Source organism: Microcaecilia unicolor, chromosome 5, assembly GCF_901765095.1.
Source record: "Microcaecilia unicolor chromosome 5, aMicUni1.1, whole genome shotgun sequence".
Taxonomy (NCBI): domain Eukaryota; kingdom Metazoa; phylum Chordata; class Amphibia; order Gymnophiona; family Siphonopidae; genus Microcaecilia; species Microcaecilia unicolor.
Window position 1 is genome coordinate 160,078,485 of NC_044035.1, and position 26,077 is coordinate 160,104,561.

General features: G+C 42.7%; 1 protein-coding gene across 5 annotated transcripts in view; it reads left to right on the forward strand.

Moving 5' to 3' along the window:
• PALD1 (phosphatase domain containing paladin 1) overlaps nucleotides 1-26,077 on the forward strand; it is a 514,740-nt gene that overhangs the window by 244,604 nt on the left and 244,059 nt on the right. For all 5 annotated transcript variants that reach the window (XM_030203509.1, XM_030203510.1, XM_030203512.1 and 2 more), the window contains exon 2: nucleotides 16,973-17,188. In XM_030203509.1, the coding sequence (XP_030059369.1) occupies nucleotides 16,973-17,188 (216 nt within the window). The remainder of the gene's footprint in view (nucleotides 1-16,972; nucleotides 17,189-26,077) is intronic.

Consider the following 26,077-nt stretch of genomic DNA (forward strand, 5'->3'; position numbering starts at 1 on the left):
GTGTTCTTGTGCTTTCTGCCACTGTATGTAACACAGTGCCCTGTGGAGAGCGAATGTCTGCCCCTGCATTTACCACCCAGGCTTAACAGTTACTGTGCATTCATTTTTGCACATGAAGCATGGTAAGTGTAAAAACCTACAGCCCCTGCCTTTGGAGCCATTGAATTACCACATCTATGAGGGGCCCCTCCTGAACATTTGGGCCCTAGGTGCATTCCTGGTTTGCATATGATGCTTTTGGGGAGTAGAAATCCAAGGGAGCCATATGTCCTAGGAGGTGAGAGGCTTATATGCACAGACAGGGAGAGGGACCTTAGTGTGATGGTACCAGAGAACCTTAAAGCAACAAAACAGTGTGACAAGGCGGTGGCCATAGCCAGAAGGATGCTAGGCTGTATAGAGAGAGGTGTATTCAGCAGAAGAAAGGAGGTGTTGATGCCCCTGTACAAGTCACTAGTGAGGCCCCACCTGGAATATTGTGTTCAGTTTTGGAGGCCATAGCTTGCTAAGGATGTAAAAAGACCAGAAGCAGTCCAGTGGAAGGGGACAAAAATGATATGGGGCTTGCTCCAGAAGATGTATGAGAAGAGACTTGAAGCCCTAAATATGTATAACCTAGAACAAAGAAGGGACAGGGGTGATATACAGATGTTTAAATACTTGAAAGGTATTTAATATAGAAACAAATCTCTTCCAGAGAAGGGGAAATGGTAAAACTAGAGGACATGAGCTGAGATTGCGGGGTGGTAGACTCAGGAGTAATGTCAGGAAATTCTTTTTCATGGAGAGGGTGCTCGATGCCTGAAATGCCCTTCCGAGGGAGGTGGTAGAGACAAAAACAGTAATGGAACTCAAAAGACATGGTATTAACAACAACAACAACAACGAAACTTAAATGGCTGCAGGTGTGTGGATGTGTGAGTGACACTTGAATGTTGACTCCGGCTGTGAAGAATGAAGGCTGATGCTATGCAAACTTCGTAGATCTGTGTCTGTATATGGCAATCCAGTTTAGGATGGGCTGGAAAGAGCTTCAATGGCAACTTCAGTTGACAGAACCAATCACAGTGTTGGGTCCTTTTACAGTCTGGGTCCTGCAAATGACAAGACTGATTCAGATAGGCTGGAGTGGGCTTTGACGGCAACTCCAGTAGTTGGAACATAAGGACAGAGCCAGGTGGACTTCTACGGTCTATGTCCCAGAAACACCATAGAAAGACCGTAATCAAATGTATGATAAAAATTCATTCATTGTTGATGTAATCATGAATTCATAATGAATGTGACTGTTGGACAGACTGGATGGGACTGTTCAGGTCTTTATCTGCTGTAATTTGTTACTATGCCTTAATTCTGCAGTGACTACCGGTAGACAATATCGTTATAAAGAGCAGCCCCAATGTGAGCAGGTGACCACCATGATTTGATCATTTTTTTTTAACTAAGGAGGGTTGAAAAACTGCTCATTTTTCAGTACTTGATCCTTTAGGGCTGTAATTCCAGCCTGTGTACTATCTTGTCTGGACTCTTACAGTGGATTTCTGATTGCCTTACTACTTCGGTTGATAAGGAGATTGCAGAAGATGAAAAATTTAGAAGCAAGAATGTTTTCCTGAAAGAGTTTAGGAGACCTGCTTTTGCTTTCTACATAGGTTATCCATTCAGGCTTGAACAAAGTTTAAGATTCCAACCCTTACCTTTAGGACAGGAGCTCTACTACTGCGACATATCATTTCTGTAGCGCTATTAGAGGTATGCAGCGCTGTACACTAAACACGTATGAGACAGTCCCTGCTTGACAGAGCTTACAGTCTTATTTAAGACAGACAAAAAGGACAAATAAAGGATTAGGGAATTATTTATTGTGAAAAAGTTTAAAACAGACATGGGTACTGAATAGGTGAGTAGGAGTTAAGAGCAGCCTTAAAGTGATGGGCTTTTAGCCTAGATTTGAATACAGCCAGAGACAGCTTGATGTACCGACTCGGTCTTTTCCAGGCATATGGTGTAGCAAGGTAAAGGAACATAGAGTCTGGAGTTGTCAGTGGAGGAGAAAGGTACGGATAAGAGAGTTTTACCTGTGAACAGAGTTCCCAAGGAGGCAGTGGCGTAGCCAGGAATTTTTTTTACAGAGTGTGTGTCTCCCGTATGCCCCCACCCCCGATACCTTAAAATCATCTCTGCTCCAGTGTTTGGGCAGCAGTGGCACTCATAGGCTGCTTGCAACCTGCACCAGGACTTCCTCCCTGAACCATCCTGCCCCTTTTGACGCAACTTCCTGTTTTGTGAAGAGCGAGGTAGTTCAGAGAAGAAGTTCCAGTGCAGGCTGCAGGCAGCCTAGGAGTGTGAGTGCCACTGCCTAGACGAAGACTGGAGCAGAGATTATTTTAAGCTGTGGGCGGGGGGCCAGGTTTGACAGGGGGTGCGTGCATACCACACGTACCTTGTATAAATATGCCACTGTGAGGAGGGGTGTAGAGAGAGATAAGGCCTTGGGATATACCGGCTAGGTTTTCAGGATACCCACAATGAATATGCATGAGAGAGATTTGCTTACAGTGGTGGTAATACATGCAAATGTACCTTATACATGTTCATTTTGGATATCCTGAGGTCCTGACTAGCTGGGTGTGTCCTTGCTTTAGGGTATAGTGGGAGAGGAGTGCATTAGATTACCTGAGGGAACATTTAAATTGTTATCTGCTGAACAGGGGATTGAGACCAAGCTGAGCAGGATTACTACAGGCTCCATTCTGAGGCCGGTGCAGAAGGCTACTGTGAGCTGAATGCAGGTTGTACGCACTGAACAGTGCAGAAATGGATTGAGTGCAGGTGTTAACTCGTGTGGAATACATGGTTGCACATTACATTAAAATGAAGGCTAGTGAGGTCATTGAGTATTCCACGGCAATACAGAAAGGTAAACAGGGGTTTTTGATGTGCCGTTATTGCAACAATTTTTTTGCCGGGTCTGGAGGGTTTGCAGAGAGGATTTCCTGCCCATTTTAACTGCCAGTTTGGTCTTTTTCCAACCAGAAGGAAACCCCTGCAAGGTTCAAAGGCAGACAGGAGGTAACAGACGTGAGCGTGTTTCTGAACAAAGCCAAAAGTGAAAGCACACATCTTGCCTGTTCTTCTGCACCTAAATGTGAGCCTGCAAAAATGTTTGTGTAAGCATTTTATGTGAGACTCATATTTAGGTGCAGAACAGGTGCTGATGTGTGCCGACATTCTTGGTTTTTGTTTGAACGTGCACTCAAGCATTCGTGCTTACCGCAAAGCCTTTGTATGCATATGTCTGGCACACTCCCCCCCCCCCCCCCCCCCCCCCCCCCCCCATTAGCTACAGATTTTCTATACAGAAAATTTGCATGCCATCAGCTTTTTGCATGGTGTGGTATTATGCTTGCAGTAGAAGTCATATGCTCGGACATCCACACACAGTTCTTCCACTAAGCTTTCTGCATCAGTTCCTTTGTGAGGTAAGGAAGACAGTAAATACTCTGTAAACCTTTAGTATTGTGGCCCAAACTGGTATAATACCTCACTAGCAGCCACAAGAGGCAGATTATTTGACCTTCAAAAATAGGTAGTCATGTTTGTTCCTTGTAAAGAATTCAAAGGGCTTGTCTGATGGACAGGGTTACTGTTAAGTTCTCACTGTGTAATACATTACTGCTACTGCAGTATATGTTTGGGGGTGGTGTTTTTGTGTTGTTTAGATGATTGTATTATTTTTTGCTTATGTTTAGCCTTTATTTAGTTATTACATTTTTACCCCGCGCTTTCCCATACAATGCAGGCTCAATGCGGCTTACATAGTAATTTGCCCAATGTATTGCTGTTTCATGTATTCTGTGAACCGACTTGGGTGATGTTCCTAAGTTTGGAGGGTGGGGGTAGTAATTTCTATATTTTATATATATATATATTATATAGTGCACTCCATTTAAGTGCACATCTGATAAGTGCATGCTATGTTTAACTGCATGCCGTACTTCGGTCACATTTTTGGCGCCATCAATTTCTATGGGGACAAACCGGTTTAGCGCACCACTGATAAGTGCAATATGGAAGCCGATTGGCGTGTGACAAAGGGGTGGTAAATTTGAAATCTTGTTGGTTAACTGCCACAGGCAGAATAAGCGAAAGAATGTTGTTAGAGTGTACACTGGAGTCGTCGTCGTCGTGCAACTGTAAGACTTTAACACTGGCTGAACGAATAGAAGTTCTTAAATTAGAAAACAAACAGTCAAGCATCTATTGCTAAAGAATATGGTGTCAATCCCAGTCAAATTTCACGTATCTTGAAGCAGAAAGTCCAGCTTCTGGAAGACTGGCAAAACAATAAAAATCCACACCGGAAACGAAAACGGGTGGGAAAAGCTGAGGAGGTAGAAGATGCTCTTCGTCAGTGGTTTTCTCAAGTCAGGAGCAGACAGCTTCCTGTCAGTGGTCCACTGCTTATGGAGAAAACTAATCAGCTAGCTGAAAGTCTTGGACTAACTGAATTCAAAGCCACTGTTGGATGGTTGGAAAGATGGAAGGAAAGGAACAGCATGGTGAGAAACAAGACGCTGATGACTTTGGTGCTGAAAATTGGGTTGTTTCAGTTCTTCCTACCATCTTGAATGAGTTTGCACCTCGTGACATTTTCAGTGCTGACAAAAACGGTCTCTACTGGCGAGCGATTCCTGATGGAACACTTGCATTCAAACAAACCAAAACTACAGGAAGTAAAACGTTGAAGGACCGACTGACGATCTTCCTTTGCTGCAATATGGATGGGAGTAAGAAGTTGGAACCACTCATCATTGGAAAGAGCAAACAGCCCCGTTGCTTCAAGAATGTTAAGCGACTTCCTGAGTCATACGAGGCTAACGCAAATTCATGGATGACTGGGGAAATTTGGAAGCAGTGGCTAAAGAAGTTAGACACTAGAATGCGGGCACAAAAGCGTCAGATTTTGTTCTTTGTGATAATTGTGCTGCACACAGTGATGATGTCAGGCTGTCTAACGTCAAGGTGGTCTTTCAGCCATCAGACACTACCTCTCTGATCCAACCTATGGATCAGGGCATAATAGCCAATTTCAAACAACATTATCAGGCTCTTGTGCTACGTCCTCTGATGAGCGTTAAGGATGACCAGACTGGCAAGGATAAACGTGCTGTTGAACTGGCTCGTAATCTATCACTGTTGGATTCCCTACATATGCAGAAAGAAATCTGGAATCATGTTACACAGGCAACCATTGTGAACTGCTACAAGCAGGCAAGCTTTGTTAGGGATGTGGAGAGGGATGAAACAGATGCAGCTGTTGCAAACGCATCAGATGAACAGGCTATTGACATCCCAGCCTGTGTTACTGAAGAGTTTCATCACTACGTAGCTGTTGATTATGATCTACAAACAGCTGACGACAGCACTGATGTCCAGATATACGCCTACACGCAGGCAATGGCTGATGATTAAACAGATGATGAAATGAGCAGCGAGGTATATGCTGACGAAATTCAACAACCTCCTGCACTTTTGCAAGAGTGCTGGAGAATCTCAACACCGTGTGGGCCTATCTGGAGGCCACTGGATAGTCAGTGCTATGACAGTTTTTACCGTCTGGCAGACGTAGTCTATGGAACTCACAGACACAAGCGTGAATGACCTCCCCGTGGAGATATGAGGACTGTATCTAAATTCAAGAAAGCATGGGACTAGCACAGAGGATCTTTAAGGGATGGGGTTGGAAAGCTTAGTAAACGGACCACGTGCTCTTTATCGCCTAGTAAAGGACTTTTTGGGTTACAATTCAACTCTGGAATTCGTTGCCAGAAAATGTGATAAAGGCGGTTAGCTTATCAGAGTTTAAAAAAGGTTTTGACAGCTTCCTAAAGGAAAAGTCCATAGACCATTATTAAATTGGACTTGGGGAAAATCCACTATTTCTGGGATAAGCAGCATAAAATGTTTTGTACTTTTTTGGGGATCTTGCCAGGTATTTGTGACCTGGATTGGCCACTGTTGGAAACACCGAGCAGAATTTGACCCCTTTGTGTTTTACAATAGTTTTATCAGGTTCCGCCTAGTTCTTCTGCCTAGCGGCAGGCTCAAAATGAAAGGAAATGTCTTTCTACAGTGTAGTGAGTTCATGGATTTTGATGGATGTCTAACACCTTCAAAAAGATACAAAAAGGATGAGGTCAATCCAGAGGACAACTGATAAAATGGTTAGTGATCTTTGTCATAAAGTGTATGGGGACAGACTTAAAGATCTAGTATGGTGGAAAAGTGAGAGCGAGGCGTTTAGAGATGGTTAATTACCTCTGTGGAATAAATGTACAGGAGGCAGGTGTCTTTCAATTGAAAGGAAGCTTGGGAATGAGGCGTCATTGGGTTAAGATAAAAGGGAATAGACTCAAGAGTAAGAACACACTGGGTCAGACCAATGGTCCATCTAGCCCAGTATTCTGCTTCCAAAAGTGCCAATCCAGGTCACAAGTAACTGGCAGAAACCCAAATAGTAGCAACATTCCATGCTACCAGTCCTAGGGCAAGCAGTGGCTTCCCCTATATCCATCTCAATAATGAACTATGGACTTTTCCTGTAGGAACTTGTCCCAACCTTTTTTTATACCCAGATATGCTAACCGCTGTTACCACATCCTCCAGCAATGAGTTCCAGAGCTTAACTATTCTTGTGAAAAAATATTTCCTCCTATTTGTAGTATTTCCATTTAACTTGAGTGTTCCCTAGTCTTTGTACTTTTGGAACAAGTAAAAAAATCCATTCCCATTTGTCTCATTGAGTGACCTCTGGTCTTTGTACTTTTTGAAAGAGTGAAAAATCGATTCACTCTTAACCATTCCACACTGCTCAGGATTTTATAGACCTCAATCATATCCCTCTTCAGTCATCTTGTTTCCAAGCTGAAGAGCCCTAACCTCTTTAGCCTTTCCTCATATAGGAGGCGTTCCATCCCCTTTATCATTTTGGTTGCTTTTCTTTGACACTTTCTAATTCCGCTATATCCTTTTTGAGATATGGCAACCGGAATTGAATGCAATACTCAAGGTGAGGTTGCATCATGAAGCGATATAGAGGCATTATAATATTCTTGGTCTTATTTTGCATCCCTTTCCTAATAATTCCTAGCATCCTGTTTGCTTTTTTGGCCACCACTGCATACTAGGCATTAGATCTCAGCATTTGTCTTGGATGCCCAGTCTTCCAGTTTCCTAAGGTCTTCCTGCAATTTTTCACAATCTGCATGTGTTTTGACAACTTTGAATAGTTGTGTGTCATCTGCAAACTTAATCACCTCACTCGTTCTGATTTCCAGATCATTTATAAATATGTTAAATAAAACAGATTCCAGTACGGAACCCAGTGCGACACTCCACTATTCACTCTCCTCTATTAAGAAGAATGGCCATTTAATCCTACCCTCTGGTTTCTGTCCAGTAACCAATTCCTAATCCACAACAGAACATTGCCTCCGCTATCATTACTTTTTAATTTTACCAAGAGCCTCTCATGAGGAACTTTGTCAAAAGCTTTCTGAAAATACATAAACTTGCTCACCTTTATCCACATGTTTGTTTATGCCTTCAAAGAAATGAAGCAAATTGGGGAGGCAAGACTCTGTCCTATGAAATCATGTTATGTGTTCCATAATTTTATTCTTTAGAATAGTTATTTTGCCCAGCACTGAAGTTAGGCTTTTTGGTCTGTAATTTCCCAGATCACCCCTGGAACCCTTTTAAAAAATTGGCATTACGTTGGCCATGCATCCGCCACCCTTTTATAAGAAAAGGGTGGTGGATGTGTGGAATAACCTCCCAGTGGAGGTGGTGAAGAGAGAGACTGTATCTGAATTTGGGAAAGCTGAGGGAGAAGAAGATTATAGAGTTTAATAGTTGGTATGGGTAGGCTGAATGGTTCATATCTACCATCATTTTCTCTGTTTCTATAAGAGTGGAGAGATGTTACCCTGTGTTCACAGTATCCCCATATCATGACTGCTATAATCTTGAAGCACACGACAACTCTACACATCTCCCCTTATAGGAACCACTTCCTCTGAGACAGGATATTGTGGTCAGCCAGACTCGCTCAACATGGATCTGATCAAAAGTTGGAAATTTTCCAAAACCAAGGGTGTATTTATTACAAAAGTTATACACCAATTCCGTGAAAAAGAAAAACCCCAGACCCTCTATGAGTATGGCCGCAGTGAGGAGGTGTTGGTGGTGCCAGAAAAATGAACAAAGTGCTAAATATTTTTGTAATTTTGGTGCTTGGAATAGCTGTGCTCTGCAGTCTCCGCTTTGTGATGAGGGGCGAGTGGTAGCACTCGACTCTGTGAGGCAGGTTTCAACCAGGCACTCGTTCATTGTCAGCAGCCAGGAAACCCTTTGTAGGCACACTACGTTCTGCTCTCTCATTCATGCAACCTCTATGCAGAACAACGGCAGCGTTTGTGTTCTTCCTGGAAATGTGCAAAGGAAGTGGACATCACAGAAGTTGTTTTCATTGTCCTGGCTTGAAATATTTTATTAGTGGTTGAGTAAGGGGGAATATTAGACATGAGAAAGCATGATATAGTCACTATGTGATACTGTTAAACAGATGTGGAGAGTTAATTGAAGTCTAATAGTCGGATAGGCTGGAGTGGGCTTTGACAGCACCTCCAGTAGGTGGACCATAATGACAGAGCCAGGTGGATTTCTACGGTCTGTGTCCCAGAAACAACAAAGAAAGACCATGATCAAGTATATAATTTCTCGATCATTGTTGATTTAGTCTTCAGTTGAGAATGAATGTAACTGTTGGGCAGACTGGATGGACCATTCAGGTCTTTATCTGCCATCACCTACTATGTATGTATGTATGTATGTAGTAGCTTTTATCTGCGAGTTTATTCTGTTGTGAGTGATTACTATGGAGATATGCTGTTGGGTGGGTACACTGACTTTGTAATACTTGGGATATTAAAAGGGGCATTTTCGGTATGACGTGTAAATCCGATTATGCACATTTTACTGAAAACGTCCAAAAATGAAGTGACAAATAAAGCTGTTTTCAAACCAGAAAATGTCTAACTTTTTTTTTTTTTTTTTAAATGCCCATTTCCTAGATGCTTTGTGCTCAGTACGTTTTTTTTCTTTGTGACCATTTTTTGGGGAAAAAAAGAAGTTGAAAGGAGAAACGCAAAAAAAGAAAAAAAAGCTGTTGGAATGTATGAGGGGCCAGCATTCTTAGTTTACTAGCCCTACAGACATCACAGCAGAGCAGCGGGGTACCCTAGGGAGCACTGCAGTGGACTTCACATAAAATGTCCCAGGTACACATCTCACCTGTTACCCCCTTATATTGTATGGGGAGCCCTCCAAAACAAACCCAAAACCTACTGTACCTAACTATACATCACTGCAATAGCCCTTATTTCCGCAGGTTTTGCCTATATGTGGGTACAGTAGGTTTTGGAGGGCTCACACTTTCAACCACAAGTGTAACAGAGTGGGATATGGGCCTGGGTTCCCTTCTCTACAGTGAACTGCAGTGAACACTAGGCTACTCAATGGACCTACTTGCTGCTCTAATAGGACTCTAAATATGTGTAAAATAACATTACATTAAAGTGACGTGAAATCAACCCAATTACACAGAAATAAATATGACAATAATATATGGACTCATTTATCCAAGGGTACAATTTTTGCCCCGTGGAGCTCCTGTAGGACGTTGGAAACTTTGTGTATTAGCGACTAAGCTGAAAATACAGATAAGTCTGCTCCTGTTAGCTTCATATCTTCCAGTGCCTCGAATTCACAATTATTATTTTTGTGTATTTGTTTTGGGTTATTTACCTCCACAGTGCAAAAATTGTACCCTTGGATAAGTGGGTCCTTATATTATTGTCATATGTATTGAAAAGACAAACGTATTCAGTAAATGGCGCCGAAATTTAGGTGCTGGAAAAATTCAGCACTAACCCCCAAATTCTATGTATTGCGCTTTAATTTCCATATGCAAATCTAAGCGTATTCTATAACAATGAGCATAACTTAATTGGTTAGCTAATCATTGATGTCAGTTGGATGTTAACAAGCAATTATAGCACTAGTTGGTATTCTGATTTACGTGCACGCTCGCTAATGATATTCTGTAACGTGGTGTGCGTAAATTCCAAGACGCATGGTTATGGGTGTGGAATGGGCAATCCTAAAATCTATGTGCATTATTATAGAATACATCTGCTCTGCACCTATATAGGCGTTGGGATTTACGCCAAGTAAAAAATGGCCTAAAGAGACATGACCAAATTTGGTTGCTTGGAGAAGCACTCGGTGTATTCTATATACCATGTGGAAATTTAAGGCTATTCTATATCATTTAGGTGTACTTTAGAGAATACGCCTAGGCATATTTTTTTTACCACAATGATTTTTCAGGTGCCGTATATAGAATCTAGCCCTAACCTGGTTTACACGCAGAGAATGCTTTATAAAATTACACCCTTCTTGATCTGCTTTCAGACTCCCACTATTTTATTTATTTGCTGCATTTATATCCCGCATTTTCCCACCTATTTGCAGGCTCAATGTGGCTTACAATATAATACAACAACAACAATCACATTGATGGAATAAGAAAATCAGAATATAGATAACAGATAAGGTGCAAAAAAATATATCATGGCAACCATATTAACGGAGTGAGAATTTCAGCATTGTTGCAGATAAGGTGCAAGGAAATTTATTTATAATAAGAAGTGGAAAAATAACTGAGGGTGTCTTACTAAGCCACGGTAGCATTTTTAGCACGCATTAATGATTAGTACGCGCTAAACGATAGAGACGTCCATAGGAATATATGGGCGTCTCTAGCGTTTAGCGTGTGCCAAAAATGCTAATGCGGCTTAATAAAAGGCCCTATGAATGAGCAAAATATGTCATTTACCAAAAAGTATAAGTGAATCATTTCCCCTTCAGTTTATCCATGAAATGTTTCTCAGGATTCATTTGTTTTTTTAGTATTAAATTGGGTATTGACTCATTTGCCTAGGGCAGGCTTGGCCATCCTAGGGGCTGTGGGCCATAAGTACATAAGTAGTGCCATACTGGGAAAGACCAAAGGTCCATCTAGCCCAGCATCCTGTTACCGACAGTGGCCAATCCAGGTCAAGGGCACCTGGCACGCTCCCCAAACGTAAAAACATTCCAGACAAGTTATACCTAAAAATGTGGAATTTTTCCAAGTCCATTTAATAGCGGTCTATGGACTTGTCCTTTAGGAATCTATCTAACCCCTTTTTAAACTCCGTCAAGCTAACCGCCCGTACCACGTTCTCCGGCAACGAATTCCAGAGTCTAATTACACGTTGGGTGAAGAAAAATTTTCTCCGATTCGTTTTAAATTTACCACACTGTAGCTTCAACTCATGCCCTCTAGTCCTAGTATTTTTGGATAGCGTGAACAGTCGCTTCACATCCACCCGATCCATTCCACTCATTATTTTATACACTTCTATCATATCTCCCCTCAGCCGTCTCTTCTCCAAGCTGAAAAGCCCTAGCCTTCTCAGCCTCTCTTCATAGGAAAGTCGTCCCATCCCCACTATCATTTTCGTCGCCCTTCGCTGTACCTTTTCCAATTCTACTATATCTTTTTTGAGATACGGAGACCAGTACTGAACACAATACTCCAGGTGCGGTCGCACCATGGAGCGATACAACGGCATTATAACATCCGCACACCTGGACTCCATACCCTTCCTAATAACACCCAACATTCTATTCGCTTTCCTAGCCGCAGCAGCACACTGAGCAGAAGGTTTCAGCGTATCATCGACGACGACACCCAGATCCCTTTCTTGATCCGTAACTCCTAACGCGGAACCTTGCAAGACGTAGCTATAATTCGGGTTCCTCTTACCCACATGCATCACTTTGCACTTGTCAACATTGAACTTCATCTGCCACTTGCACGCCCATTCTCCCAGTCTCGCAAGGTCCTCCTGTAATCGTTCACATTCCTCCTGCGACTTGACGACCCTGAATAATTTTGTGTCATCGGCGAATTTAATTACCTCACTAGTTATTCCCATCTCTAGGTCATTTATAAATACATTAAAAAGCAACGGACCCAGCACAGACCCCTGCGGGACCCCACTAACTACCCTCCTCCACTGAGAATACTGGCCACGCAATCCTACTCTCTGCTTCCTATCTTTCAACCAGTTCTTAATCCATAATAATACCCTACCTCCGATTCCATGACTCTGCAATTTCTTCAGGAGTCTTTCGTGCGGCACTTTGTCAAACACCTTCTGAAAATCCAGATATACAATATCAACCGGCTACCCATTGTCCACATGTTTGCTTACCCCCTCAAAAAAATGCATTAGATTGGTGAGGCAAGACTTCCCTTCACTAAATCCGTGCTGACTTTGTCTCATCAGTCCATGTTTTTGTATATGCTCTGCAATTTTATTCTTAATAATAGCCTCCACCATCTTGCCCGGCACCGACGTCAGACTCACCGGTCTATAATTTCCCGGATCTCCTCTGGAACCCTTTTTAAAAATCGGAGTAACATTGGCTACCCTCCAGTCTTCCGGTACTACACTCGATTTTAGGGACAGATTGCATATTTCTAACAGTAGCTCCGCAAGTTCATTTTTTAGTTCTATTAATACTCTGGGATGAATACCATCAGGTCCCGGTGATTTACTACTCTTCAGCTTGCTGAACTGACCCATTACATCCTCCAAGGTTACAGAGAATTTGTTTAGTTTCTCCGACTCCCCCGCTTCAAATATTCTTTCCGGCACCGGTGTCCCCCCCAAATCCTCCTCGGTGAAGACCGAAGCAAAGAATTCATTTAATTTCTCCGCTACGGCTTTGTCCTCCTTGATCGCCCCTTTAACACCATTTTTGTCCAGCGGCCCAACCGACTCTTTGGCGAAGTGATTCTTCTTGACCTTCAGAAGCTTGGCAGTTCTCAGAATCTTCCTCACCGTGACTCGGCTGTCTGAAAGCTTGAGTTGAAGGGTGCCAGAAATTGGGGATGGTCTTGCAAGATTTCAAACTGCAAGACAACCCAAACTTCCAGCACTGTGTGGCTCAAACTTGCAGGGAGCTGAGTCACGGCAGGGAAGCGGGAATCCTGCTGTTTCTTCTTTTGCTGAAGCCAGGTGAGGGAAAAAAAACTGAGTGAAGGCGGGGGTGGTGGTGGTGGTGGGGGGCATGAGAGAGAGAAATTGGGTTGAAGACTGGAGGGTACATGAGGGAGAGAAGTGTGAGCGTGCACGTACACATGTGTCTTGGTCCTCTGAAAGTTACATAATATAAAATGTAGCCCCCCATTAAGAAAAATAAAGGTTGGACAAGTCTTGACTTAGGGTCATGTTTGCTAAACTGCTCTAAGCAGTTACTTGCTAATATAAAGTTGTGTACTCAATTTATAGAATAGGGTCAGTTAAGTTTATTGTCTTGTTTATGGTAAAGCTTATATTCCACATAAATTCTAAGTTGATTACAAAATTAACATACACAATTCAAAAAGTAAACCAAAATAATAAAATACAGAAGACAATCAAACATCTCAAAAAAAAAAAAAAAATTAAGACAGATTAACATAACTGCTAATCATAGCAATCATAGCATCCAACAGGTTCCATATCTAAACCTCATATCTTAACCACAATAAGTTCAGCACCAAATGCTTGTTTTAAGAGTAGATTTCTTTGTAAAGCCTGACATCGATCTCATAGTGCAAACCTGAAGTGGTAGGTCACTCCACCTATGGTCCTGCTAAATAAAAAATCATTGCTCAATATTCCTTAAACCTAATCAGTTGAAATGGTGGAACATCAAATAGATATGCTGTAGAAGAACGCAACAGTCCTGAGGGCTGATGTATTTGCAAACTAACTGAGACGGTGAAATATTATTTATCACTTTAAACATAAGCAATAAAATTTTATAACAGATTCTGTACTCCACAGGTAACCAATGTAACCGCAAAAGTGATGTATGATCAAACCTTGACAATCCATACAAAACCCGAGCTATTGAATTTAGGCCCCGATGCACGGAAATAAACACGGGTGCTTGATGCCATTAGCGCCGGACTAGCACCTGCATTTGCCAGCACGCAGGGATCAGAGGCCCTTACCTTACCATGGGAATCAAGGAGCCTGGGAACGATTGCCACTAATCGCATGCTAAGGAGATTCAGATGAGGTCATTGTCTCTTCTCTCTCTCTCTCCCCCCCCCCCCCCCCCCATCCTCAGAGAACATTCTGTGAACTAGAGTGCCCTTACTGCGGGAAATCCTATGCCAGCTCGGAGCTGGCGTTAGGTTGTCTGAAGGAACAGTGGTGTTGAAGCAGTCAGAGGTTTGGCGTTCAGCAGACCTGGATCAAATGTTAGATCTTTGCTAAGAGTTTATTTTTTGCTCATCACACTTATTTTTCTACCCAGCTTGCCCCTCTGTTCTCCTCTTTCACCTCTCCTCACCATCTCCCCAAAGTTATCTAAATTATTGCTATTCAACAAAATATCAGGATTTCTTATAACATTTGGACTCAATATATAGAATATCAGTTTGTAATAACAAACATCACGTATTTGTGCAGTGATAAGAAATGTTATATTGAAATATTAGCTTCATATCTCCTTAAGGGAAAAAGTGATGTGGTAGGTAATAGTATGAATGAGGAAGGTTATGATTTAGTATGTATGGATGGAAGGAAGGTATGAGGAAGACGTAGAGGATTAGAAGGACCTGATAATATTCAGTAGTTGGTTTTACATACAGATTTTGATACTAATAAAGAATTTATAGTAAAAAAAACTTAATGGGGGGGGGGGGGAAATAATTTAGATTTGTAACTAGAGTGAAATAAGGGGAACTCATTTTGGGGAACAGTAGAATGAATATGCATGAGAGAGACTTGTTTATAATGGAGGTAGTACCTTGCAAGTCGGTCTTGTTCATATTCATTAGGGATATCCTGAAAATCTGACTGGCTGGTGGGCCCAAAGGACAGGTTTGAGAACAACTGATGTACTAAGCTTGAGCACCACTAATGCATGGATCAGGGTTTCTCAGCCCAGTCCTCAGGGAACCCCCAAGCCTGTCTGGTTTTTAGGGTATCCACAGTGACTATGCGTGAGATATATTTGCATACAATGGCGACAGTGCAATCAAATATATTTCATGCTTATTCTCTGCGGATATCTGTAACACCAGACTTGGTTAGGGTTCCCAGAGGACTGGGTAGAGAAACCCTGCATGGATAGACAACTTGCAGAGCACTGCAAAGTTGCCTTTCCAGCAGTAATACTAGCCAGAGCTGTAGGGGGATTCTGGGAGTACTGAATGCCCTCTGTTTTTGTTCTAAATTGTATTTTATTCCAGAGGAGATAATAGGTGCCGAATGCTCTTGTTACTTAATGACTCTCCTGTGTGATGAATTGTAATAAAGATGCTGCTTTTGTGCTGTTCCATCATCAGAAACCTCCCCGCCCCCGCACTCCTGCCTCTCAGGCAGCATCAGGCCAATGTATGGAAAGCATAACTAGCTTGAACAGTGAATTGAGAAGGACGAGCTTTACTTAAAAATGAGTGTAACTATAATAAAACATGCACATATTTATTCCCATAAAGTGTACTTTTTATAACCAGAAAAATGGGACCCAATCCACTATAATCAAATGTGAAAAACCCACAAACAAAAAGGAATAGTGGAATTTATACTTAACTCTGTAAAAATAGAACATTCAGAACAAAATGGGAGGGAAAAGACTTCAGAGACTGAGACTGCTCAACTTTATCACTGCTGTTTCAGATACTCGGTTATCAGATACTCAGTTATCATCAATCATAGGTAAAAAAAAAAAAAAAAGAACTCCCGATATTTGCTTCTTCTGAAATTGTCCACTGTTTAAATTATTCAATTTTGCCATTTTCACGCATATTCACTGTGCTTCTACAGAATTTTTCTTAAAGCATGGAACCCATTCTTAAATCAAAGGAAAAGCACTTATCTGTGCTTAAAGTGCCACACATTCTGCAATAAAAGGCTCCAAGTGAACCTTCATTCAATATTGCTTTATTTTATTTTTATTTATATCAATTTATATACTGTATCTTATTGCAACTGCAAACCAGAACGGTTTACATATATTAAAAATACAATTTGTATATACAAATAGACAGACAAGGAACTCCATTCATGACAGGAAAGCACAGCAAATCAGAATTAACTACATAGTACAAACCAAATGGATTATATTTAATATACAGTGAGGCTACCCTTTTATTTGACCTTATCTCTTATTCTAAGTTCTGTTCTACATAATTTATAACGAAAAAGGTTTTCAAGAGTTCTGAAAATGGATATAAGAATTCTCTAGTCTGATCTCTTTTGGAAGGCCGTTCCAAAGAAAAGGGGACAGGTAGAAAAAAGCCGATCTCCGTGTAGATTCCCATCTAGCCTTAGCGAGAGTTGTGTCACAGCGCAATTACTCTTACTCACTGCCAAAATTTCAGCTCTCTGTCTCAGCGGTTCCGCCCACCAGCCATTCGAAATGGCGGCTGAAATGAGGCATGAGCATGAGATCTCAGAGGAAGGAACAGAACAGGCTTGTCCATATTCGGTCCTCGAGGGCTGCAAACTGGCCAGATTATCCTAGTGAAAAAGCATGTGAGAGATTTGCATGATAACTACCTCCGCAGTGTGCAGATCTTTCTCATGCACATTCATTAAGGAATCCTGAACATCTGGCTGGTTTGCACCTCTCGAAGACAGAACCTGGACAAGCCTGGAATAGAAAAACTGTCCAGGGTAAAATCTGATCTTGTTCTGCTGCTGTAAAGTTTCTCTTTGTGGTACATGCTTCACTTAATGTTTCCTCTTCCTTCTGTTTTGTTCCCCCTTCTCTTGACTGTGTGGTGAAGCCGCCTGTGGAGCATGGGCACAACTGCCAGTGCAGCTCAGCAGACCGTGCCGGCAGCGCCTGCTTGCGACAGTGCGCTAGGAAGTGGCAGCAGCAGCGCCAACAGCAGCGTGGACGAGCGGCACTCGTTCAGCCTCCACTCCTTCCCTATGGTGAACATCCACAACAGCAAGGCCAAGTCCATCATCACCAACAAGGTGGCGCCTGTTGTCATCACGTAAGTCCTCTGCAAACTGGTGGAGGAAGAGGGGGGAGAGAAGGATGTATTCTTGAACTTTAGATATATTTGTTTACACACACTATACATCTGTCTGCATGCATCAGAGATCCTCAGTGTGAATGGGTTTGGACTATTATTTGGAAGGTGAGAGTCTTAATGAGATTCCAGTCTACCAAATTTCAACTAAATCCATCCCTGGAGAGCACAGTCCCCTCCCTGACTACATTTGTCAGCAGGCCACGGCTTGGGTACTGGGCCTGTGCCAATGTTCTACTGCAGCCCACAGGTAGCACTCCTCTTGTCAGCAAATGTCTTCATTTATGCCTTGCATGAGTGTACTATTCTCCCTCCAACATAAAAAATTTAAATATATTCGACTCTCAATTCAGTGGACCAATAGGGGAGATCTGGTGTCTGTAATTGCCAATTGTCCGTACTTTCTGGAGGACATCTAAATTAATAAATGCAAAAGTCATGAAATACCAATAAATTAGTATGTAAGTAATGACATTACTATCCAGCTTATAATTGAAAAAGAAAAATGCCTATATTGCGACCCAAATCGGGAGATAGACGTTTATCTCACAAAAACGAATAAAGTGGTATAATTGAAAGCCGAATTTGGACGTTTTCAACTGCACTCTGATGCGGACAAAGTTGATGGGGGCGTGTCAAAGGCGTGGTGAAGGCGGAACTGGGGCGTGGTTATCGGCCGATCAGAGATGGGCGCCTTTCGCCGATAATGGAAAAAAAATATGCGTTTTTAGCGAGAATTTAGGGCACTTTTCCTGGACCCTGTTTTTCCACGAATAGGGCCCCAAAAAGTGCCCTAAATGACCAGATGACCACTGGAGGGAGTCGGGGATGACCTCCCCTGACTCCCCCAGTGGTCACAAACCCCCCTCCCACCACAAAAATATGCCGTTTCACAACTTTTTATGTTCACCCTCAAATGTCATACCCACCTCCCAGGCAGCAGTATGCAGGTCACTGGAGCAGTTATTAGGGGGTGCAGTGGACGTCAGGCAGGTAGACCCAGGCTCATCCCCCCCCCCCCCCCCACCTGTTACACTTGTGCTGGTAAATGGGAGCCCTCCACACCGCCCCCAAAACCCACTGTACCCACATGTAGGTGCCCCCCTTCACCCCTTAGGGCTATAGTAATGGTGTAGACTTGTGGGTGGTGGGTTTTGAGGGGGATTTGGGGGGCTCAACACCCAAGGGAAAGGTGCTATGCACCTGGGAGCTCTTTTACCTTTTTTTTTTTTTTTTTTGTAAAAGTGCCCCCTAGGGTGCCCGGTTGGTGTCCTGGCATGTGCACTACGAATCCTGGCCCCTCCCACGAACAAATGCCTTGGATTTATTCGTTTTTGAGCTGGGCGCTTTCATTTTCCATTATCACTGAAAAACAAAAACGCTCAGCTCACATATTGTCGAATAAAACATGGACGTCTATTTATTTTTTTCGAAAATACGGTTCGGTCCGCCCCTTCACGGACCCGTTCTCAGAGATAAACGCCCATGGAGATAGACGTTTTTTTCAATTATGCCCCTCCATGTGTACATGATTAAACATAAAAGTAAATGTAAAATAAATATTAAAATGTTGTAAATTTTTGGTCCGTTGTTTCCAAAATCTGTTAAATTAGAGTCCGTTGTATCGACGGTCGACTGAATAGCGTTCTGTAGGGGGCACTGCAGTGGACTTCATAAATTGCTTCCAGGTACATAGCTCCCTTACCTTGTGTGCTGAGCCTCACTACCCACTACTGTACACCACTACATTAGCCCTTACGGGTGAAGGGGGGCACCTAGATGTGCGTACAGTGGGTTTCTGGTGGGTTTTGGAGGACTGACATTTACCACCACAAATGTAACACGTGGGGGGAGGGGGGTGGGCCTGGGTCCGCCTGCCTGAAGTGCACTGCACCTACTAAAACTGCTCCAGGGATCTGCATACTGCTGTGATGGACCTGAGTATGACATTTGAGGCTGGCACAAAATATTTTTTAAGATGTTATTTGAGGGTGGGAGGGGTTAGTGACCACTGGGGGAGTAAGGGGCAGTCATCCCCGACTCTCCGGTGGTTATCTGGTCAGTTCGGGCACCTTTTTTATGGCTTGGTCATAAGAAAAACAGGACCAGGTAAAGTCGTCCAAGTGCGCGTCAGAGACGCCCTTTTTTTTTTTCCATTATGGGTCGAGGACGCCCATGTGTTAGGTATGCCCAAGTCCCTCCTTCGCTATGCCTGCGACATGCCCCCGTGAACTTTGGTCGTCCCCGCGACGGAAAGCAGTTGGGGATGCCCAAAATCGGCTTTTGATTATGCCAATTTGGGCAACCCTGTGAGAAGGACGCCCATCTTCCGATTTGTGTGGAAAGATGGGTGTCCTCCTCTTTCGAAAATGAGCCTGTTTGTGTTTTAAGAAAACACTACTTCCATTGATTTACAGTTTTCAATTCTCAATAAAAGAAAATCCAGATCTGGAAGCGCATACATGCCAGAGCTAAATCAGTTTGTGATGAAAAAATAGAACCGAAAGGTTACTCCATTATTCTTTTCTAAATAGTGAACCTTGGTTGGGCCAGTTGAAGAGCCCTTTCTCTCCAAAGTAATTTGTATGCACTGTTTGATGAAGCAACCCAGAAAACTGTGACATAGGGTTGTGCAGAGGCTTGAATGTTTGTTCATTTAGCTTTTTTGCTTGATTTTTCAGGCTCTTTTTGGGGGGAGGTATGCTGTGCATATTTTGTTTGTCTTGATATACTGCCTTTCTGTGCTGCAACCAATGCAGTTTATATATATTGTGTGCAGACTCTGTCCCTTGTGGGCTCACAATCTTGAGTCCGTTTACAACTCCGCGATACAGCTACTGAGACGTTGACGCTCGCCAATCCGACACTACTGCTGGCCTACTGCGAGAGCCAGCGGTAGTGCTTTGCCCAGCGCACGTCATTTCCAGCATGATAGAAAATAATTTTTTTTTTTGCACTAATGGCTTATCTGGCATTAATCGGGCAGCGCCAGAGCTCTTACTTACTGTCTCCTAAATAGGTGGTGGTAAGGGCTTTGCCCGGAAATGGCCGTGTGGCAAGTGTGCACTTAATGCACAGCCATTTCCTTATTTTATGCCTTTTACCTGCTGCTGTAAAAGGGGCTTCAGCCCACAGCATTGCCACACGCCGACACTACTGTAGGGCCCTTTTTACTGCAGCTTGGTAAAAGTGGCTCTTTGTACCTGGGGCAGTGAAGGGTTAAGTGACTTGCCCAGGTTCACAAACAGCTAGAGTGGAAATTAAACCCAGTTCCCCAGGTTCTCAGCCCACTGCACTAACCGTTACATAAGTACATAAGTATTGCCATACTGGGACAGACCGAAGGTCCATCAAGGCCAGCGTCCTGTTTCCAAACAGTGGCCAATCCAGGTCACAAGTACCTGGCAAGCTCCCCAAAAAGTACAGTACATTTTATGCTGATCATCCTAAAAATAAGCAGTGGATTTTCCCTAAATCCATTTTAATAACGGTCTATGGACTTTTCCTTTAGGAAGCCATGCAAACCTTTTTTTATACCCTGCTATGCTAACTGCTTTTACTACATTCTCTGGCAACGAATTCCAGAGTTTAATTACACATCAAGTGAAGAAAAATTTTCTCCAGTTCATTTTAAATTTATTACTTTGTAGCTTCATTGCATGCCCCCTAGTTCCAGTATTTTTGGAAAGAGTAAACAAGCTATCCACATCTACCCATTCCACTCCACTCCACTCATTATTTTATAGACCTCTATCATATCTTCCCTCAGCCGTTTTTAAAAGAAATTCACTCACATTGTTTCACTGTGAAAATTAGCAGCCACAGGGTATGTACATGCTAAAAGTGGCTCCATACTATATATCTGCTGTTTATGCGCTCACTGCACCCCTCCCTGCCCTGTCCTGTTATCTTTGCCACTGTCAATGAGAGGACAGTGGGCTTGGGAGTAAGTTTTTTTTTTGTTTTGTTTTTTGTTCCTCCATATTTCTAAAAGTAGGGCAGAACAGCTCCTCTGTGTAAAAAGACTGAGGTCCCGATGCACAAAACTTACCGGAGCAAGTTTCTGAACATGCGCAGAGCAGCCACGCTTAGCGATTGGCTTTCTCCCTGCCGTGCTACTCTCTTTGTGAGCAGCTCATTTGCATGAGATTTCTTTTGAGAATTGCTCGCTACCGAGGTAGAAATAGCGAGTGGTTCTTTCTGGGGACTTTTGTGCATTGCCCCTAAATAGGTTATTTAGCTCAGAGAGAGAGAGGAGATAGTTGATAGACTTCTATAAAATTATGAATAGATAAAAAGGGAAATAGGGGTTATTTGGATGCAGCAGAACTCCCTGTGTTTTTGCAGAGGGATGCTGGAAGCTGCTGACATGGAATTTTGTGATCTTCAGCAACCCCACAAAAAAAAAAAACTGCGCCCTGAGGAAGGGTTGCTAGAAAAAGCTGGCTGAATTTGTAGGGGATTGGGGTAAGGGCTCTATTTTTGTGAGCAGACTGGGATATTGCCCCTCCAGATGGAACAGCTGGCTTTCTACCTGACTGACTTCTGGACTTCCATTCTGAAATGTTTCTTTTGATAAATGTCATTGCAAATATTTACAGAGGGGAAATCTAAAGCAGAACTTAGTTAACAAATACAGGAGAACAGAGTGTGTGGGCCCTCTGGTCTAATCTACAGTCTTGTTAATGAGAAGCCGACTTAGAATACTGCTTTGGCAGTATCCCCTGTGTAGCTCTCTCCTTTACATTTTGTCGAGGAGGGATTTAAAAAAAACATATTTTTTTAGCTGTTGGTTTTTCTCCTTAACCTGACATAAAATAGGGATGGAATGGTTCCCCTTTGTAGAAAGCCTGAACAGGTTAGAGGTCTCCAGCTTGGAGAAAGAGGTAGGAGAAGTTATTGGATCCTCGGTGGAGTTGAGTGGCAGGATGGTAACATCCTGTTTTATATACATTCTCAATTTCAGCACCCAAGTGCTCGTGCTGTGCCCATAGAGCACACCTGGCTTTTGTGCTCCCAGGTGTACCCAACACTTTACAGAGAGACCCAGTAACCCAGCAGTTCCCACCCTATTCTGTTCTATTGAGTTGCGTTCTGTGCATTTGTTAATCATTGACTCCCAGGTTCTAAGTGATTTACAACTAAGAAAAGGCTAGAACAAACAGGAGAATACAAATTAATGAGTTAAGAAAGAAAGACTATAATAACTCCTATTATACATTCTGTGGTGAGTGAGACTAATTGTGCCCCCTCACCACACACGTACCCTAGTAAAAAAAAGCAAAATGAGACTAGAACCTTGGTGGCAGGGAAAACCTGAACTGGTATCCCACAGAAAGGAGAGGATTCCAAAGCCCTGAGAGAGAGAATCCTATAGGGAGGAAAACTGGAGAAAAGGGGGAGTGGCGAAGAGCAGGCACTATCCCTCAGGCTTTCAAGTCAGTATATGACTGTGTAAGAAAGGCAGAGAAGAGAGAGTAAGGAGTTCCCTCAGAGCTGGCCAGCTGGAGCAAACAGGCTACCCAACCCAGGGCAATAAAGACCCCAAAGTAAATGCTGGCCAGGAATAAGGTACGGGTTGCCCATTCCCAGGGTAAGGAGGTCCTTGAAAATGGAGTATGGTGAAATCAGGAATAAGGTATAGAGTATGGAGAAGCCAGGAATGTGGCCAAGCCTAGCCTGAGTGCGAGGAAGGGAGGACCCCTTAGCCCCGGGGTTCTTGGAAAGAAGCTGACATTCTCCAGTCAGCTGACTTCCCTTTTCTCTCTGGGACAAACGCCAGAGGAGCTCAGAACCGAAAGGTTGCAGGAGCGGGATGTCTGTTGGCATATGTGGACAGGAAAAAGGAAAAGGTACCTGGTGTTTGTTTAGCCTGGATACTAGGAGGCTACAATGATGAGGTTTTTCTGTTATCTGAAGGTCTGAAATCAGAGATTCGGAAGAAAGCAAACTGTAGTGACTGCCAAGTTTTCCTTACAGCCAGAGCTAATTGACTCAGCTGTGTGCAAGGGGTTTGGGGAAACTGCTGGAACTTTGTGAGACTTGTGCTGCATTGAAACTGAAAGTTTATATTTGCTGCCTGGAATCCTGAACAGAAAATCCCCGAGTGGATGGAAGATTGTTTTCCCACTGGAATGATGGTGTTTAAAGATTTGTTTAATCGAGGAGTTTACTTTGGAAATTCTTAGTACTGTGCAGAAAAGGGCAACAAAGATGATAGGGGATGGGACGGCTTCCCTATCAGGATAGGCTGAAGAGGCTGGGACTCTTCAGCTTGGAGAAAAGGCGGTTGAGGAGAGATATGATAGAGGTCTATAAGATAATGAGTGGAATGAAACGGGTCGATATGGAGCGTCTGTTTACTCTTTCCAAAAATACTAGGACAAGGGGGCATGCGATGAAGCTGCAGTGTGGTAAATTTAAAACGAATCAGAGGAAATCTTTCTTCACTCAACGCATAGTTAAACTCTGGAATTTGCTGCCGGAAAAGGTGGTTAAGGCGGTTAACTTAGCAGACTTCAAAAAAGGGTTGGACAGCTTCCTGGAGGAAAAAGCCATAGAATGTTATTGAATGGACGAGGGAATACAGTATTTCTAGGATGGGCGGGACAAATTGCTTGTTCTTTTGGCCGCTGTCGGTGACAGGGTGCTGGGCTCGATGGACCCTTGGTCTATCCCAGCATGGCGATGCTTATGTACTTATGTAAATGCCCCAAAAGCCAAGGAAGTCTGCAAGTGTAAGCTGGGACTGTTTGAGAAGTTATCCAATGCCTGATAAGGTGACGGAAGAAAGATGTCCAAGTCTTGCCCTGAAATGTAAGGTTGCATATTATTTTGTGGTTGTTTTGAGCTTGAATAAAGTTAATTCTGTAGAAGTTTATTAGTACTCAAATATAATGCTCAGAAAGCAAAATCTAAAAGATGGATTGAAGTGAAACCTCAAGTGGACTGAACTGTGGAACAGATTTAACTGGTTACCCAAGGGGGACAAGAACCCCAGTGCTATTCTCTTCATTACCCCCATGACAATTCAAATAATGCTTTAAAATGTTTTTTAAAGTTTGAGGAAAAGTAAAATAAGATGAGAGCTGTCTAATTTGTAATGGAAGACCATTCCAAAATTTAACAGCATTGAAGGAAAAAGAAAAATCAGACACCCATTTGAATCTGATTCCTCTAACTGAAGGGAATTTGAGCACATAGCAATTCTGTTCCCTAGTAGAGAGTCTAATTGAGAACAGCTAATAAAGAAGAGTTCTTTTACATCTGTAATAGTAATTTGGCGTTTGCATACCTGACGTGGGCCATTCCTGCGTGCTAAAGCTATTTTTACTATAGCCATAAAAATGTATATGTATGTCATTAATAGCCATGTGCTAAGCTTGCCATTACTGCATGGCCAGTTTTAAAAATTACTGCAGTAGCATTTTTTAGAGGCAGTAAGGGCTCCCACTTGATCCATGTGTGTGATAATTTAGATTCGCGAATTGGTTAGCACAGGAATACCCACTCTCTGCCCCGACACCCCTCCCCCTAAAAATTAAAAAAAAAAAAAAATATTTACCACATGGTTAGTGTGTTCACATGCAAAACATTACATGGGATGCTTTAGTATTTTCTGCATTAGCGCCTAATGCAGCTTTCTAAAAGAGCCCCTTAAAAATAATCTGGGATAAACCTTGTAATGTTTTGAAAATTATACTTGCTATTTTAGAAGACATGTGAGCTTGAACTGGTAACCAATGATGTCTAAGTAGAAGAGAGGGAGTCCACTCATATCTCCAAGCTCCAAATATTAATTTGGTGGTGGTGTTTTGTAGAAGCTGAGATCTGTTAAATAATTTTGATGAAATTCACAAATACAAAGAATTATAATATTCTAATTGGAGTAATATCAGCAGTTGAAGCAATAGTCTTTAGTGATCTTTCATAAAAATTGGATCAAATATGATCCTGTGGATCGTGACCCCAAATGGTGTCACAGAATACCCATTTGGGGTCATGACCATATCTGCAGGAAAAAAAGCAGGATAGCAGGGATAAGTGTTTCATCAAAACATGCAGGCTGATGAAGGCTATGGCGCAGTCTGCGCAGGCTCACCAGGAGGTGGGGAACAGCATGGTGGGGATTGTTCCAGTTGAAGTGGAGTACCTTGTAAGGAGCATACCAAGGTAGGAGAAGACGACCAACTGGTGTAGATTTGGAGGGGTTGAGGATTAAGCGGTGAGAAGCTAATCAGTGATCAGTTTTATCTAAACAACTGAAGGGGGGAGAGATCAATATTGAATGGGTTCTGGGGAAAACCTAGTAAGATGTTGGCATAAACCTAGAGCTTAATAGTAGTGGATTGAACTAACATTGCTAGGGGAGTTAAAATGTTGAAGAGAACTGGAGAGAGGAGGGAGCCCTGGGGTACTCCACAGCACAGAGGGCATGGGGAGGAATTAGAGATAGGGATGGCCACTGAGAAAGTATGACCAGTAAGAAATGAGGAAAACCAGGGAAGTACTGACCCGATAATTCCCAAGGAGGCAAGTCTTTCCAAAAGGAGTGAGTGACTAACAAGATCGAAGGTGGCACTAAGTCAAAGGAAATCAAGAGGATGAAGTGGCCGCGGTCAAAGGTGGTATAAAGGTCATTCTTAAGGGCTGTCATAATGGTTTTGGTAGAATGGCCTCAATGGAATCCTGACTGAAAAGAATCCTGACTGAACAGGTTGTAGGCGATGAGAAGATTCAATATGTTGGGAAAGTTGGTAAAAGAAAACACGCTCAGCTACTTTAGAGAGGAAAGGGAGGTTAGAAATTTGTCTGTAGTTGGAGACTAAAGTGGAGTCAAGGTTAGGTTTT